Source organism: Rhincodon typus, chromosome 1 (genome assembly GCF_021869965.1).
Source record: "Rhincodon typus isolate 14 chromosome 1, sRhiTyp1.1, whole genome shotgun sequence".
Lineage (NCBI taxonomy): Eukaryota > Metazoa > Chordata > Chondrichthyes > Orectolobiformes > Rhincodontidae > Rhincodon > Rhincodon typus.
The window spans coordinates 58744236-58761691 of record NC_063332.1 but is presented as its reverse complement, the minus strand read 5'-3'; the positions used below and the strand labels follow the sequence as shown (position 1 = coordinate 58761691).

Here is a 17456-nt window from a genome sequence, read left to right as displayed (position 1 = left end):
CTAGGAGCAGGAGTAGGCCGTCTGGCCCTTCGAGCCTGCTCCGCCATTCAATAAGATCATGGCTGATCTTTTCGTGGACTCAGATCCACTTACCCGCGTTCTCACCGTATCCCTTAATTCCTTTATTGTTCAAAAAAAATCTACCTTTTCTTTAAAAACGTTTACTGAAGTAGCGTCAACTACTTCACTGGGCAAGGAATTCCATAGATTAACAACCCACTGGGTGAAGAAATTCCTTCTCAATTCAGTATCACTTGCTAAGAGTAGCTTAACTGTATTCTGGAACAAGCTTCAGTGATATTTCCAGTGCGTCCTTTGTGCTCGCAGTCAGTTTGATGTTAATGTTGATGGTGTTGGATTGGAGAGCACAGCCTGAGATGCAGAGTCTCCCTGTTTAAACAGGACACGATCTAAGAAACCTCCTTGCATTGACAGCCAACTGCGGGTTTCTCCAATGTGCACCTATAAACTTAATAGAAGGCTGCTCTTTTGTCAGAGAGAGAGAAAACTGGTGATGGTTTAACCTGAGGGTCACCACACATCAGGTGAGGAGAGAGGTTGAGAAGGAGAGTCCTTCATGGTAACCTTGACCAGTGCAGGAATTGAACTCATACTGTTGGCATCAGTCTGCATTGACAGCCAGCTATCAAGCCAACTGAGCTATTTCATTTATGCAACTGTCTGAAAAATTGGACCAGAAATTGTGCCAGTGTATGATTTGCTTTTCTACTCAGAGTTTGCAGGCTGGTTAGCTTAATTGTCCACATTGCTAACGTATGGCTCAAAATAATATCAATGGCATGTGTTCAATTTTTATTCCATTGAGATAGACTTGGATTTGTCTCCTTGCCCTGCTCTTGTGTGGAAGGCAATGGCAAAAGGAAATTGCCATGAAATGTAGCCCAGGACAATGTTTGTGCAGGCGATCAGCTGAAAACTTTAGGCAGAGCAAAAAAGACCTAGAGAATATAAATGAAGCATAAAGATGTGCTTTTACATGTGCTTTTACACCAGATTTAAAAATAAATTCAAAATACAGTTCAATTACATTAGCAATTTTAGCAACAACATGGATTAACATTACTTATAATTTCTTCTAAACCTTGCAATTTATTGACGCATGCTCCAATGCCAGAAAGCAAAGAAAATTTGTGAATAGATTCGACAGCATCCCTTGGGTTGTCTTAAGATTATGACTTGTTATTCATTCACTGTTGCTATAAATTCCTTTTGCAAAGCTCAACTAAATTACATTTAAATGCAGAATATCTTAAATCATAGATTGAAAATCCTCAGCAAATGTGTCTTTGCTTACTTACCACCTGCAGGAGAGCCATGTAAGCAGCTAATACATTATCAAAGTTAATCTTGGGGTTGACCCATTGGTATCCGATATCTTGGTATGCATCACATTCAGATCGATTATTTACAATACTAATGGGAAGACGGTCATTATTTTGATCCACACATTGAAAGAAGGTTCCACCAAAGATCTGAACACCGACAATGCCAAATATCAGCCAGAATACAAGACATACGAACATGACATTAGAAATTGATGGTATTGAAGCAACCAAAGCGTTAACAACAAGCTGTAAGGCAAAAAAAACCCCAATGAATTGTACATCCTGCAAATAAACAAAAATAAATTAGTTTGACAACAAACCTTCAGAACACAAAATTATCAAGAATTTTATTTAGTTGCTCATGGCATTGAGCATTGCAGGCAAGGTAGCATTTTTGTTAATTTCTAAATTCCCTAACTGGAATCATATTAGCAATGTGATTTACCTAAAATTGTTACATGAACATCATTATCAGGTAAATAAACATCAAAGCATCAGGACCAAATATGAAGCAATAAATTATAATTTGATAATGTAATAATTTTTATGAATACTTTGAGAAAACTTTGATATAAATAAATATAAGGCAGATGTTTACATCTGTCAAACTATCTCCAAGACAGAGGCTATTTAAACTACCCCCCTCCCACCGCCCACCAGGATCTAGGCAGAACTGGAGATGTAATTTAAGGGGTAAGTGTACTGCTATATTAATCCCTCATGGACATTGTAACACAGATGTTTTCTTGGCTGTGAGGCTGACTTATTCAACAGCCAGAAGTCTACTGGGCAGAGGAGCAGCTGCAGATTGTCCTGCTCAACAATCTCAAGAAATCCACGCAGGGATGATTGCTCTAAATTCTCTTCACTGGGTGTGATACAACACATGAATTTTCTAATGGAGACAGAAGTTAAAATTGGATCTGACAGTTAAGAACCGAGACTCCGCCAAAAAGGAACAAGGCCAATTTCTGGTTCAAGAGTCTGTGGGCTTGATTCTTTAAAAAGTATGCTGGACAAGTCCTCTGCTGTGGAAGAAAGCTGAATGAACATCATATTTATAATGATGTACTGAAGGAGCTGAGCAAGATGGCGAATGTCACAGTGAAGCCCAATGATCTGCACAGTTCCAACATCTGAGATGATTCAACACACAACAGTGCCACCAAGTTGACTATATTACAGGTAATTAATGCTTTTTTCCAGACTTAATTCCAATGGAATTTTCATGTGAAAAGCAGAATGACAGAAAATCTGGAAGAGCAGCTTCAGCCCTCTATCTCCTTTCATTTGCATGCACGCACCCAGGTGCACTGGAATTTAGCAGGTACAGTATTTCAGAATGGCATAACTCAACTTATGTCACAAATTCCTGCCACCTGCACCAAAAGTATACTGCATTTGCCCCAAAAGAATTGTAGGTTTCAAGTCTGTAGTAACTATCTAAAATTCATTTTTGTTTAAACTATGAAAGCTATTTCCATTCACTACAAATCGTTCTGCATTTTTTAAAAAATGTAATATGGTGTATACTTATTGCCTAATGGTCATTGAGAGACTTTTCTTGTTGGGATGATGACCTTGATATTTAGTCTTCATGATGATGGGTGGAAAAGAGTTAGTTGTGGGTGTCTTATATTGCGAAATGCAGAATCAGTGACCTTCACCTGCCATACATGGATCTGTTATCATTTGTGTGCAGGAGGATATTGGAAAAGCTAAGGGTCACACCATTGATAAACAAGCCTATCAGTAACATATTTTAATAACTTGCCCATGGTACAATTAGGGGCCCAACCTAAAATTCACTGCTACTGGACAAGTTTTCTGGGAATCAGTTTTGGTAACCTGATAATTGAGCAGATAGGTCAGCAGCATTTTGAGGTTGTACTGACACATGAATTTGATTTGGAGACAGACAGCTATTAATAGGAGATTCGATTCCTCCCATGAAATCCACGTTACCCAGAATACATTGCACTGATGAATAATGTGGACGTTGCCAGACAAGATGTAGAAGATACCACTACTATGCTAGTAAGCATTACAGTCAGTGGATGAAATTCCAGCAGTATCTCTACATATGGGTCTTCAAGTCTTTGTCCATGTTAAGCTGTGCTTACAATTTTGGGCTTACATTATGTATCATGTGTTTTTGTTTTGGCCCTCTGCACCTGATATCAGACAAGCACTCTATTTTGTAAACAACTCGACTTTTAAACTCTTGGTCATTTGTTTGGAAGATTCCTAGATATTGTGATGGGTTTTCTGATATTTCAGACACCAGGTGGACCGAAAAAGATCTCTACTACTCAAAAGGAATAAGGCTCAAAGTGAATTATAGTCAGAATTTTAATCAAATGATAGGATGTTATATTTTTCCACTTTCTGACATGGTGAGCAGGGGAACTCAATCAGGTGAGAGGCAACGAAGAAATTCTCGAACACAGGTGATTTAGCTAAAAGCAACAGAAAAAGTCACAGTAATTTGGTGATGGGAAAATAAAATTTCAGTTCTGAGTAATAGCACTTCTGGTTATAAAAAAAGTTCTCTGTGCCGAGATAAACTTTAGCTATTTAGTTCTTCCTCTCCAGTTGGTGTGTCGGGTATGTCACCAGCAAGGGACAAGAGGCTCATCCACATGTATTGGCAGCTCATATACCACAAAGAATTGAAATGAACTTTTTTTTTATTTATTCGCTCGTTGGTCATGGGCATCGCTGTCTGGCCAGCATTTATGGCCCGGTCCTAGTTGCCCTTGGGAAGGTGATCCTCAGCTGCCTTCTTAAACCACTGCAGAGACGTGCTGCAGGTTGATCCACAATGGCATGAGGGAAAGAATCCAAGGATTTTGACCCAGCAACAGTGAAGGAACGGCGATATATTTCCAAGTTGGCATTGGTCAGTTGCTTGGAGGTCAGCTTGTCGGTGATGGTGTTCCCATGTATCTGCTGCTCTTGTCCTTCTAGATGGAAGTGTTTTCACCTTCCCAATTAACTATGCGAGTGTGGGGAGAAGAGTGGGATGGGAGTCTCCAGTTAGTCAATCCTGTTGCAGTGATGGGGTGGGGTTGGAGGGAAGGAGGGGCGCGCATTCTGGTGAGTACTCTGGTCAGTCCCCTGGGGTGTGGCTGGTGAATGTGTTACACTCAGTCCTAGGCTGGGTCTTGTTCTCCAGTCAATCCTGGGATGGGTTAAATGTGTGTGTTCCAGTCACTCTGCAGGGAGAGGAGACTGTACTTCAGTCAGCCCAGGCAACGAGTTGTTCCATGAATTGAGGGGATGGCTTTGTGCTTTAGTCAATACTGTGGCTTGTGCTGTAGTCAGTCAATCCAGAGCCTGGGCTCTAGTGTGTGAGAGGTATTGGTTTGCAGTCAGTTCAGGGTGATGGAGGATCTTTCCAGTGCATCATTCAGAGTGACACCAGTTTTGTCTGGGACTTGGTCTCGAGGAGAGTGGGAACCTGTGAAGTGGGGCAAATGGTCACAGGGATGGACAGTGGTTGCTTGTTGTAGTTGGAGATTTGGAAGGTCAGTGACGAGGACCCTATGGTCTTGTAAAGAAGTTAAAGAACATCAGGGTTGGTGGTTTTAATAAGGGAGGAGTAAGGCTCTGCAGAGGCATTGGTATCTTTATGCCCAGGGGCTGGTCCAGGGGAAGATTGAGCACCTCAGTGATTGCTGGTGTAGTAAGAGGGAAGGACAAAGGGCACAAGGTCAACAAAGATGGTGACCCAGTGAGGGTGTAACAGAATGGAGGGAGATGGTGACCCAGTGAGGGTGTAACAGAATGGAGGGAGATGGTGACCCAGTGAGGGTGTAATAGAATGGAGGGAGATGGTGAACCAGTGAGGGTGTAACAGAATGGAGGGAGATGGTGGGTCACATGGGGCTTGATACTCCAACAGATAGCTAACTCTCACCATTCTGAAAGAGAATCAAACCTACTGCTCAACACTCTATCAAAGTAGAGATGGTAGCAAATAAAGGGAGAGGAATTTCATTTGGGACAACTAGCGGAATTGCATCTTGCCTGTTAAGATGAAGTGAAGAGTCCCTCTTAACCAATAGTCCACTGAGTAGATAATCCAAAATATTTGCCTCTCTTAACAACATCTTAAAATGCTTGAGTAATCATATTCAAATGAGAAATTTTGAATGGCAGGAGCCAAAATGCATTTTCAACTGATGGTCACCTCATTCCTCTGATGTCTGCAGTGAGCAATGTGACAGGGGAAGCAAAAGCAGTCTCTAAGCTTCTGTGTTAGTGTGGGCTGCATGTTCTGGCATTCTGGCTGGATATCAGTCTCACACAATGGGAGGCTGGCAGGAGCTGGCCATTAAAGGGAAGGGTGGATATGTTTGCTGGCAGCATAATTATGCCAGATCACTTTACAAGGGTTCTTCTTCAACATCCTCAATGCCAGCTGATTAATGTCTATGGAGATGTGCATTGGCATGCTTCCAGTACCCCAGGCAATGAACACTGACCTCACATTATCTTTCCCCACATAACCATCAGATCATCTTATCAGTAACCAGATTTGTTCATGAATGGGCAAGACTTCTGCAGTGTGTTTGAACAGACCCTCTGTGAGCACACCAGCGGGTACACGCAGGTTTTCCAGGGGGCTGTCACAATGACTACATTCTGGACCTCTCACAGATGTCCGCGTCTTTTGGCTCCACTCGGGGTTGGTTACAAAAGGGAGACACCCTTAAAACCCTGGCTCATGATGCGTTGTCAGGTTTCTACAGACTGGCACCCAGGAGAGGCATAACGTTGCTCAAGCTTGCGCAAGGACCATTGGAACACAGACCATCAAACTCCTGAAGATGATATTAGGATGCTTGAGCCGGTCATGTGGTGGAATGCACTGCACCCAGTGCATCGCACATCACAGTTAATTACTGTGTCCAACTCAACCTGATGAGATAAAATGGGGTTGTCCTGGGACAGGACGAGATAGAGGAGTGTGAGGTCTCCTCTGGGGAGGAAGATCATACTGCGTATGCTGTAGTAGCCCAGGAGGGTCCTCACAAATACCTCCCCTACAGGGCTACAGTCAGACGGGGTGGAGCTGTTTGAAAGCCTCAAAGCCACCCACTTCCAGGGGCACAGAGCGACAGTGACATGTTGCATTTTGGTTTGTTACGGACAAGCTGGCTGATGAGGCATTGTGTTCTCTATCCAACATTACTGAGAAGTGCTTCATTTTCCATACTGTTTAAAATAAAAGCAGAGTTCTTTTGGATGTGATGTGATAACTCCAAAGCAAGAAATTCCCTCCTTACTGCCTTGTGGGGAAACACACAGCAGGTGGACTATAGCAGTTCAAGAAGTTGACTTACCACCATCTTCACAAGGGCAACTAGGAACGGGCAATAATGCTGGCCAACCAGCAACACCCACATCCCACAAAGGAACAATTAAAATATTGGGGCCATGGCTGCACGTTCTCAGTGAGTGAGTTTCTACAAATATGAATACTATGCTCTATCCACCACTAAGTAATGGTGAGAGACACCTTTCAGCTGTGCATTGCCCACTCATGTATTGAGAATGAAAAGTCTGGTCATGAAAACCCCAGCAAGAGAAAAGACATTTGGTTTTTGCACGCTGTAGATGACAGTCACCTCTCTGCAGGATTTCCACAAACTACCTTGTGTGGAGCTGATTGTGTGGCTGTCCCGGGGCAATATCCCCTGATGTGCCATGTGTGCATCCCTGATGTGAATGCCACCTCTGCGTCTTTGACTGGATTGGCCAAATGCCATGTCCATTGTTCATTAGATTATGATACAGAGTGCAGGAACACTCATGGCTGATGCAGCAAGACATTCAAAGGGGTCCCAAGAGAAAGGCCTTATCACTGTGTCATGGAGGAGGCTGCTGCACAGGTGTTCCTTCAAATGAGATGATAGCAAATGTTACAGAAAGATAAAAGAGAATACACGTTTACATGTTTTATTTATGTGCATTAGTTAAACATTCATGCCACTGGGGGGGCTGCAAAAGGATCCATTCTTCCTTTGTAGACTAGCTATGGGCCTGACATCCACAACTGGCATGGAGGGACCCTGCTGACTGAGGGACACTCAGTGACTGTGAAAACTTTGTCAGGTTGTCTGAGGGCTCAGGGCCGAGAGGGCCTCTGGCTGCTGAGTGTCTCTTGTACAGACGGCTCATCCTGACCTACTGCAGGCATTGTGGCCACTCATGGCGGTGAGATGGACTGGCTGGGAATTCTGGAGTGTCCTGAGATGAAGCTCCTGTGTGTTACTCCACATTGTGGGTACCTGCTGGCACCACCCCAACTCCTTGACCAGAAGGAGGGAGATTGCCATGCCTCCTTCTCCCTTCTATCCTTACTATTGATACACAACCCCCAATGTGAGGGTGATGGTGGGCAGGTGCTTACACATTTCTGGAAGCCACTGAGCTTTCAGCTAGACCTGAATCTCCAAGGCCACTGCCACCCTTTCCATGGAGGCAGCCAGAGCCACAACAAGAGTCAAAGGATGGATGAACTCCTCCATCTTTGACTCCAGTCATGTGAGACCCTCTGGAGTCACAGTCTGATGTTCCCTTTCCTGTCTCTGCAGTTTGACCGTGTCACTCATGGTCAAATGCAGGGGTATGTCTTCCGCCTTGAGCTGAGCAGATGCGTGATCTTTTTTGTCTTCCGAGCATCAGAGACCCAGGTAATTTGTTCCCCTACTGGCCGTGGACAAGCGTTTGTGGTATGTTCACCAGGTTGTGTTCATGTATCTAAACTAGCTAGGGTACCAACCAAGGTGATGGTTTCTATGCTGGTGGAGGGTGTAGGTGAACAGATTGCTGGGGCAGTGTCTGTATCTCTTTGAATTTAGCTGTCTGTTCACTGCTCGTACCGGTGGAAAAGAAATGAATTTGTTGGTGAAGAAGCCCAACCCATATGTACAGCAACGTGAGAGCCTAACTGAAGGTCTCAGAGAAGCAGGCAGCCAAGTTCCTCACTGGCATTTCCTGTCAGGCTGATAACTCCCAGTGCTCTTGGTCCTCACTCATCAGCTGGACTGTGCCTTGTTCAAAACAGGTGAGGAGACGGAGTTCAAGAACCCCTCTGCTGTTTTTTTTTATTGCATGTAATGAGAGAAAGGGAAGCGTTCTATGTGATGTGATTGAGTGCAGGAGCAATTGATGAGCATGTATGGAGCTGCCTGGTAGTCCCTGGGATGCTTTACATGATAATGAACAGCAGAAGCTGGGTGTGAGCTTTTTATTGCACATTGTGCATGTGATGTCGGGCTTGGCAGTCTTTGTGATTTGACTGTACAGTGGCAGAGGTCAATGAGCGATAGCCCTCTGAGTGTGTGCTTGCATTGAGAAGATGGTGGCCCTTACCCTTACCTCCTCCTCCTGCATGGGGTCCTACTTCTTACATTTTTGCCTGAGATGCTGGTCTCCTGTGCAACTTGGATCCAGCCCACCCGGGAATGGTTAGTTCTTTCACCCATCAGTGGGGAGGAGAACTTCCTGACAACTTGTAGGCATCTCTGATGGGGGGGTCGAGGAGGTGGCTGGACCGCTGTCTGCAGGTTGCTATGGACTTCTCAGCACAGATCAAGTGAAGGGGTGCCAGGGAATGCTGGAACTCCAGAAGGTGCCAACAAGAAGGGAATCTCTGCATGGCAGCCACACGTGATTCAACAAGAAGTCTCCATAAAACCTGCTTACGTACAGAATTAGATGAAAAGTGATTGATTGCTCCAGAAAACTTACTGCAGACCATGGCAGAAGTCACACCATCTAAGATGTCGACTGAAACATTTTAAATCTAAAATGGAAAACCTCATCCATAATTCAGAATTCTCTTTGTCATGAAGATGGGTTTATGTAAAATAATCATTTTAATTTACAGGCTGGAAGCATGAAATTGAGGTTTTGAAAAACAGTCACTTTTAAAAACACGGACTAAATATAATTTGAGCTTATAGTCAGGTTGGCCACCTAGTTTGCATTAGCACATGCTCCATCCCAACTGGAATGAAGACAGTAACTCTGCAAAGCCTCCAAAGACAATGCAATAGGGCAGTGGTAGTTGGCCATTTCAAATTCCCCAATATTAACTGGGGTAGTCATAGTGTGAAAGGTTTAGAGGGAGCAGAATTATTTAAATGCTTCTATGAGAACTTTTTAAGCCAGCATGTAGAAAGGCCTGCAAGAGACGGGGCTGTCCTGGACTTAATGTTGTATAACAAAGCCGGGCAAGTGGTTGAAGTATCAGTGGGGGAGCATTTTTCTGTCAGTGATCGTAACTCCATTAGATTCAAGATTATTCTGGAAAAGGACAAAGATAGGCCTGAAATCAAAGTTCTAAATTGGGGAAAGATTGAGTTTAATAAGATCAGGTATGATTGGGCCACACTGGACTGGGAGCAGATAATTCTAAGTGAAGAAAGAAATTGGGGGGTACAGGGCCAACATATTCCAATGAAGATAAAGGGTGAGACCAACAAATCCACGTATCCTAGATATCAATAGATGTACAGGATTGGATAAAGAGAAAAAGAGAAGCTTATAGCAGATACTGTGGGCTCTAAACGGCAGAAATCCTCAAGGAATACAGAATGTGCAAGAAGAAATTTAGAAAGGAAATTGAGACAGCAAAAATGGGGCATGAAGAGTAATGTTTGATAAAATAATAGAAAACGCTGAGTTTTTTTACAAGCATGTTAAAGGTAAAAGGATAACTAGGGAGAGACAGGGCCCATTAAGGACCACAGTGGCAATTTGTGAGTGGAGCCAGAGGAAGTAGGTAGGTTCCTAAATAAATACTTTGCATTGGTGTTCACCAATGAGAGGGACAATGTGGGTAAGAAATCACGGAAATGGACTGTAATGTAATGAAAAAAATTAACATAGACAGACAGGAGGTTTTGAGTTGGACAGGTTTAAAAGTACAATAATCTCCAAGGCTGGGTGAAATGTATCCCCAGTTGTTAAGTAAGGCCAGGGAGGAAATAGCTGGGGCATTGGCAATAACTTTCAATTCCTCTCTGGCCACAGGAGAGGTGCCAGAAAACTGGAGGAAAGCCAATGTGGTACCACTATTCAAGACGGGAGGAAGATATAGACTAGGAAACTACAGGCCGGTCAGTGGTGGGGCAAATATTGGAACTAATTCTGAGGGACAGAATTAATCTGCACTTGGGGAAGCAGGAAATAATCAAGGACAGTCAGCATGGTTTAGTTAAGGGGAGGTCATATCTGACCAACTTGATTGAAGTTTTTGGAGGGCAATGCATTTGACATAGTCTACTTGGATTTCAGCAAGGTTTTTGTTAAGTTCCCTCATGGGAGACTGATAATGAAGTTAAGAGCCCATGGGATCATAGAAAATTTGGCTAATTATATCAAGAATTGGCAGGAAACATAGGGTTTGGTTGAGGGATGATTCTGTGACTGTCCATTCGGTGTTCTGCAGGGTTCAGTGTTGGGGGCCTTACTGTTTGTGGTACATATAAATTGTTTAGACATGAATGTAGAACAATCAGTAAGTTTGTAGAGGATATGAGAATTGGTGAGGTGGTAAATGAGGGGGAGGCAATGGCCTAGTGGTATTATTGCTGGACCGTTAATCCAGAGACCCAGAAAATGTTCTGGGGACCTGGGTTCAAATCCTGCCACAACAGATGGTGGAATTCAAATTCAATAAATATCTGGAATTAACAATCTAATGATGTCCATGAATCAGTGTCAATTGTCACGAAAAACACATCTGGTTCACTAATGTCCTTTAGAGAAGGAAACTACCATCCTTACCTGGTCTGACCCTCATGTGACTCCAGACCCACAGCAGGGTTGACTCTTAACTGCCCTATGGCCAATAAATGCTGCCTAGCCAGCAACACCCTCATCATTTTGGGAAAAAAAATAGTGAGGAAGGTAGCCTTAGATAACAGGGGGGCATAGATGGGCTGGTCAAATGGGCTGATCTGTGGACAAATCTAGGAATCTAGAACTCTCTGCCTGTAAGGGTGGTAGAGGTAGAAACCCTAAAAATATTTAAGAAGCATTTAGATGTACATTTGTGAAGTCAATGCATGAGAGGCTATGGGCCAAGTGCTGGAAAACAGAATTAGAATAGTTAGTTGGTTGTATTTCACCAGTGCAAACTTGATGTATCAAAGGGCTTTTGTGTGTGCTGTAGACCCTTATAATTCTAATGAACACCAAAGAGCATGAAAGATCCCACAGTTCATCTCCTAGATATTGTAAAACTCCATTCAGACATGTTGTGTCACATTATCAGGGATTGAATGGGATTTGAACCTAGGCTATCTGAGCTGGGTGTAGGGAAACTATCACTATGCCATAAGAACTGTTGGAGATTGCTCTTGAAAGGCTAATATGTCCTGGTTTAAGATTGCCTTCCCTACATGAATTAATCAATGAGCTAAAGTTCCAATTGGAATGAACAATCCTGTTTGAATTACTAGCAGTTGGAGAGAAGAGTCACATGGCAAGGCACCACCTTGGTATATTTTAAGCACATAGTCTCACTGCGGTATGGAACAAGTAGTTGAGAAGCTATGTGGGGTCTTTCTACCCTCCCCTACTGTCTCCACACAATTTGCAAGCTATACCTGTGATTGTTGATTTCTCTGCATGTGTAACACAGGTTTTGTTGAAAGAACTCAACTCCACATTTACGTCTTCAGAGATACAATCAACGCAGTTATCTCCATCTTGAAATTGAAAGTTTCCAGGTCATTGAATTCAGCAAGTCACCAAACCATGAACTGCTAACTGTTTCATGTACTCTCAGTTACCAAACTATCCTTCCCCACTTTGTAATCTGCATTTGTATGTGTGTAGATCTCTAGAGTCTGTATGAACATTTGTGCATATTTTATTCCATTAGCTCATAAGACCATAAGACATAGGAGCAGAAGTACGGCAATTGGCCCATTGAGTCTGCTTTGCCATTCAACGAGATCATGGCTGATCTGATAACCCTCAACTCCACTTTCCTGCCTTATTGCCATAACTCTTGTGGCCCCTACTGATTTAAAAATCTATCTCTGTCTTATCAACACAGCCTTGACAGCCCTCTGTGGTAAAGAATTTCACAGACTGACTATCCTTTGACCTTCAATGCCAGCATAGTTTCCTTTATGTAAGGGGATCAAAACTGGTCACAATATTCCAGCTGTGGAATGACTAGTGCTTTGTAGAATTGTAGCAGGAATTTTATACTCCATTCCCTTTGAATTCCATTTTCCTTTACTTACTGCCTTTTGAAACTCTATCTTTTAGTGATTCATGCATGTGGATCCCACAATTCCCTCTGCGTTTCAGCTTTCTGCAGCCTTTGTCCATTTAAATAATATTCAGCCCTTCTCCTCTTTCTGCTAAAGAGTTACTTCCACTTCACATTTTCTCACATTATATTCACTTCTGCTAAGTTTTTTCCCACTTGCTCAACCTGTCTATATCTCTTTGTAGACTCCTTGTGTCATCTTCACTATTTGCCTTCCCACCTGCTTTTGTATCAATTGCCAATCCGGTGATTCTACATATACTTCCAACATCCTAGTCAGTAATATATCTTATAAATAATTACGGCCTCAGCGCTGAACCTTGTACCAATCAAACAAAAGGCCTGTGTGGTCAAATGAGGAGTGGGGAAAGAGGGGAGCCATTTGACTTTCCTCACCTGGCTACAACATGCTTCAATACAGAAGAAATATTTCCTTTGCTTTTTGCCATCCTGAAAATGTCCCTGTTCTCCAACTGTCTGTCTTTTATTAGTTAGCCAATCCTCTACTAATGCTAACATACCTGGCTCAACACCATGGGCTCCTAAGTAGTCTCGTTTAGGGTACCTTATGAAATGCCTTCCATTATTTTGCTTTTTTTTAAAGTGTATTAAAGCTAACCTCATTCTTTGTTAAAGTGAAGAAAACATATCTCCCCAAGCCACACACCATCCTAACTTGGAAATATATTACTGCTCTTTCCCTGTCAAAATCCTGGAACTCTCTCCTTAAGAGCATGTGGGTGGACCCACACCAAAAGGACTCCAGCAGTTCAAGAAGCCAGCTGACCATCACTATCTCCAGGGCAACTAGGTGTAGTAACAAATGTTGACAAACCAGTGAAGTCCACAGCCCTTGAACAAGTGAAAAGAAAAACTTTTCAGTTGTTTTGTCAATAATCACTGCTATACCCATCATATTGATGGGTATAATCTTTGAAACAAAGGGTCTGTCGTGGTCAAATGAAGGGTGGAATAAAAGGGAGTCATTTGACATTTCCTCACCTAGCCACAACATACTTCAACATAGAAGAAATATTTCCTTTCTTTTTTGCATTTGATTTTAAAATGCATTCTGTTTTTGTCACAGATCGCAAACAAAGGAAATTTTCTACTCTAATGTTTTTTCTCTTGTACTCTTTAAATTTTCTGATTATCCCATGTTTTTGGGCTAGTGATGTCACTAATCCAATGTGATGAAACTAGTGTGGAAATAATTTAGTTTCCATTCTTAAGGGCCCACAGGAGTGTTATAAACTCTTGCCCATCTCCCTCAGAGCCAAGCATGCACAAATCAATTGTCTAGTTTGCAACAGTTCTTACACAGCCAACAAAGAGAAAATTACTTCATGTCCCTGAGCCGGATTTATTTTCCTGTAAATTAAATTTTTAAAATTGTTTTCTTAGGAATTTACATGGCAGAACATCTGGTACAAAAACATCTGGATTTTGTATATTCTTTAATACTTATTCCCAAGGCAGAGTTCGAATCTTGAACCTTGGAGTTGATGAACATATTTCCATATCAACTTTTGTAACATTCTGTTCTTCTTTGATTAAACATTGTTGATTATATGTTGCAAGTAGCTTATCTTCAGCCCTAGTTTACCCAGTCGTTATATGAGCATGTTAGATTTTTAGGTGCAATTGAGGGCAGAGTGCAATCTGGAGGGTCCTGTGTGGTGAGATTGTCATTCACACGGGTATAAGCACCAAGGAATGAATTTTCACTGCTCCCTGGTGCCTGGCTTTGGGGCAGTGGGTGTTTGTGTGTGCAGGAAAATAAGGATGTCAAGTCAAGGCTGGCTCCCTGATGAATTCCTGCCAGTGGGATGTTTCTGGAACAACCTGATAAACAGACCAGCTGCCTGGTCCATTGTGGGGAAGTGTGAGGGAGTAGCAAATTTACATTAGGGACAATGTTTTGGAGCCATCAGCATTGTGTCAGTGCCAGATCTGCACCCCCACTTTGTGTGGAGTCTGCCAACTTTATGGAGATGGCCTGTAATTGTCAAAGGTCAAGAGATTTTTGGAGCTAGAGACCCAAAGAAAAGATCACAGTAAGGAAATGCTGCACCTAAACCCCAAATGTAATGGATCTGAGGGGGTGGGGATCTTCCCTTGTCTCTGAGAGACACATGAGCTTGACTCCTCTGCAATCTTCATATAAATTATTTTATATTCTGAGGGTGCCTTCATTTTGAGTGGCCCCGAATTCCTGGTCTGTCTCAGTTACACAGTACCCTTTCTTGTCAAGCTCCAGAACTCCCAGTCTGCTGATGGGGCCTGCAGGGTTGAAAGCCAACTCAGTCTCCTTGAATAGAATAATGAGCCTGGAAACAACCCATGAGCAGACTACCTCTAGGAATAGCATTCAGTTAGTCTCGCATCTGACAAGAACAGACCCTCATTTAGTTCTAAAATTCTTGGGATTACAAAGTCTGTTGGAAAACCTTAATTCATATTTTTTAATGTATTTTTGATGCCTATTATGTGTCTCCCTTTCACCCTATTACACCTCATTTCAAGAAATTATACACATAAATCATATTTCTGCAACTTTTTGGACTTCTAATAACATAAAAAGGGAGGTGATGGTTTAGAATACTATCAGTAGGCTAATAACTCAGATTAGTGTTCTGGAGATCCAGGTTCAAACCCTGACATAACAGATGGTAAAATTTGAATTCAATGAAACAAAAATCTGGACTTAAGAGTCTAATGATAACCGTGGATTCATTGTTGAGAAAAGCCCATCTAGGTCACTGATGCCCATTAAGGAAGATTATTGCCATCCTACATCTGACTCAAACTCACAACAATGTTGTTGACTCCTGATTGCCTTCTTACAGATGGGCAATAAATGATGGCCTATCTAGTGATACCCACATCTTGTGAATGAATTTAAAAAGATTACAGAGCACTCATATATACATATAGTTACACTCATATAGTTCTTAAAAATTGATGAAAAGGTAAGGGTAAAAACAATAGTTGTATTGATCCTCCCATACTTCTGAAGCACCCAACTGACTACTTCACCTTTACTAATTGCAAGTAACTGAAATTCCATTCGACCTTCTATAATCTCGAATTGAGAGGACAGGGTCATTTGCAATGTCAGACCATGCAAATAACTGGCATTTACCCCAGCTGAAGTGCATATCACCGCAGCTGAGTGCCAGCCTAAGAACTAACTCACAAGAACAATGGAGAAACTCTCTTTTTCTCCCAGAAGAGATTTTTTGAGCTACTCTGCAAGGTAATGGAACTCTTCCAGCATTTGGGGCATTCTGTCAGCCCAAACTTGACTAGATCTGTTCTCAAAAAGTGTAGACTCAGTTAGACCTAACAGAGATCGAACTGGATAGACTTTCCTGGGAGAGGCTGGCAACTCCCCTGAAAAAACACCATTGAAATGGATGAAGGCAATTATTGATTCATTTGTAAGTTCCCTGAGTGGAACTTCATATCTTTAGGATTGAATTTTAGTGGAGCTGGTCTGGGCCACATTTCATTCACCATCTTCCAGCAGCAAGGGCTCCAAGAATCTAACAATGTGAAAATGACAGAATTGCAGTTCTGTGCCAACTTCTACTAGTAGTTTTCCTAGTACAAATGTTTGGTGCTACAGGACCAACTAACAATGGTACTAAACATGGCAACATGTCACTGACAATATGAAAGCAATCTTCATTTGGAGCACTGACAGGATGTCTGGAAAAAATGTCCACGATTTAAAGAGAAGTACAAATGTAAGGCATAAATATTGTTGCAAAGTCAAGGTATAGGATATGTGCCCACAAGGGATAGCTGAGGTTAATAATGTGCAAACAATGCTTGCTGACACTGAAATGCTAACAATGAATTCAGCAAGTAATATTTTAGAAGAGAAAATAGGAGTATGTAAATTGAATCCATATGTACCATGGTGATAGATGAACGTATGACAGGAAGGGACTGTCAAAGTTCAAAATATTGTGCCCAAACATCACTTTTCTTTCTTAAGCAAAGAAAAAGGTTGCATTTATTCAGCGTCTTTCACACCTTCAGTGTGTACCCCAGTAAATGAGTAACTTCTGAAGTCATAGAATCAGAGAGTTATAGAGGTGTACAGCATGGAAACAGACCTTTCAGTCCAACTTGTCTATGCCAACCAGATAATCTAAATTAATCTAGTCCCATTTGCCAGCATTCGGCCCATATCCCACTAAACCCTACTTATTCATGTACCCATCCAGATGACATTTAAATGTTGTAATTGTACCAGCCTCCACCACTTCTTCTGGCAGCTCATTCCATACACACACCACCCTCTGCATGAAAACTTGCTTCTTAGGTGCCTTTATATCTTCTTTCTCTCACCTTAAACCTATGTCCTCTAGTTTTGAACTCCTCTACCATTGGCTATACAGTCTGTTCATGCCTCTCATGATTTTATAAACTCCCATAAGGTCATCTCTCAGCCTTTGATGCTCCAGGGAAAATAGCCCCAGTCTATTCAGCCTCTCCCTAAAACTTGTAGTTACAAATCTAACGTAGAGAAATGCAGCGGAGAATTTGCGCACAGCAAGAACTCAAAAACACCAGAGGAAAATAACCAGGTAGCCTATATTTTAAATGCTGTCATCAACTCCCAAGTTGCATGATCCCTTCTGAAATTTGAAACCTCTGATGGAGTAGCAAGCACCAGGTAATGTACTGAGTCTCAAGATTGTGGACTGCTGCTTTGAGAGTGGAGGCTTGAATCTGCCTGTACTGGAGAAGATTGCTGGCACTGAACCAACACTTATGTAATGGCGGAG

General features: G+C 42.2%; 1 protein-coding gene across 1 annotated transcript in view; it reads right to left on the bottom strand.

Moving 5' to 3' along the window:
• Window positions 1–17456, bottom strand: part of LOC109933495 (sodium channel protein 60E-like) — a 136787-nt gene that overhangs the window by 40067 nt on the left and 79264 nt on the right. The window contains exon 12 of the mRNA XM_048596309.1: window positions 1320–1592. Within this exon, the coding sequence (XP_048452266.1) occupies window positions 1320–1592 (273 nt within the window). The remainder of the gene's footprint in view (window positions 1–1319; window positions 1593–17456) is intronic.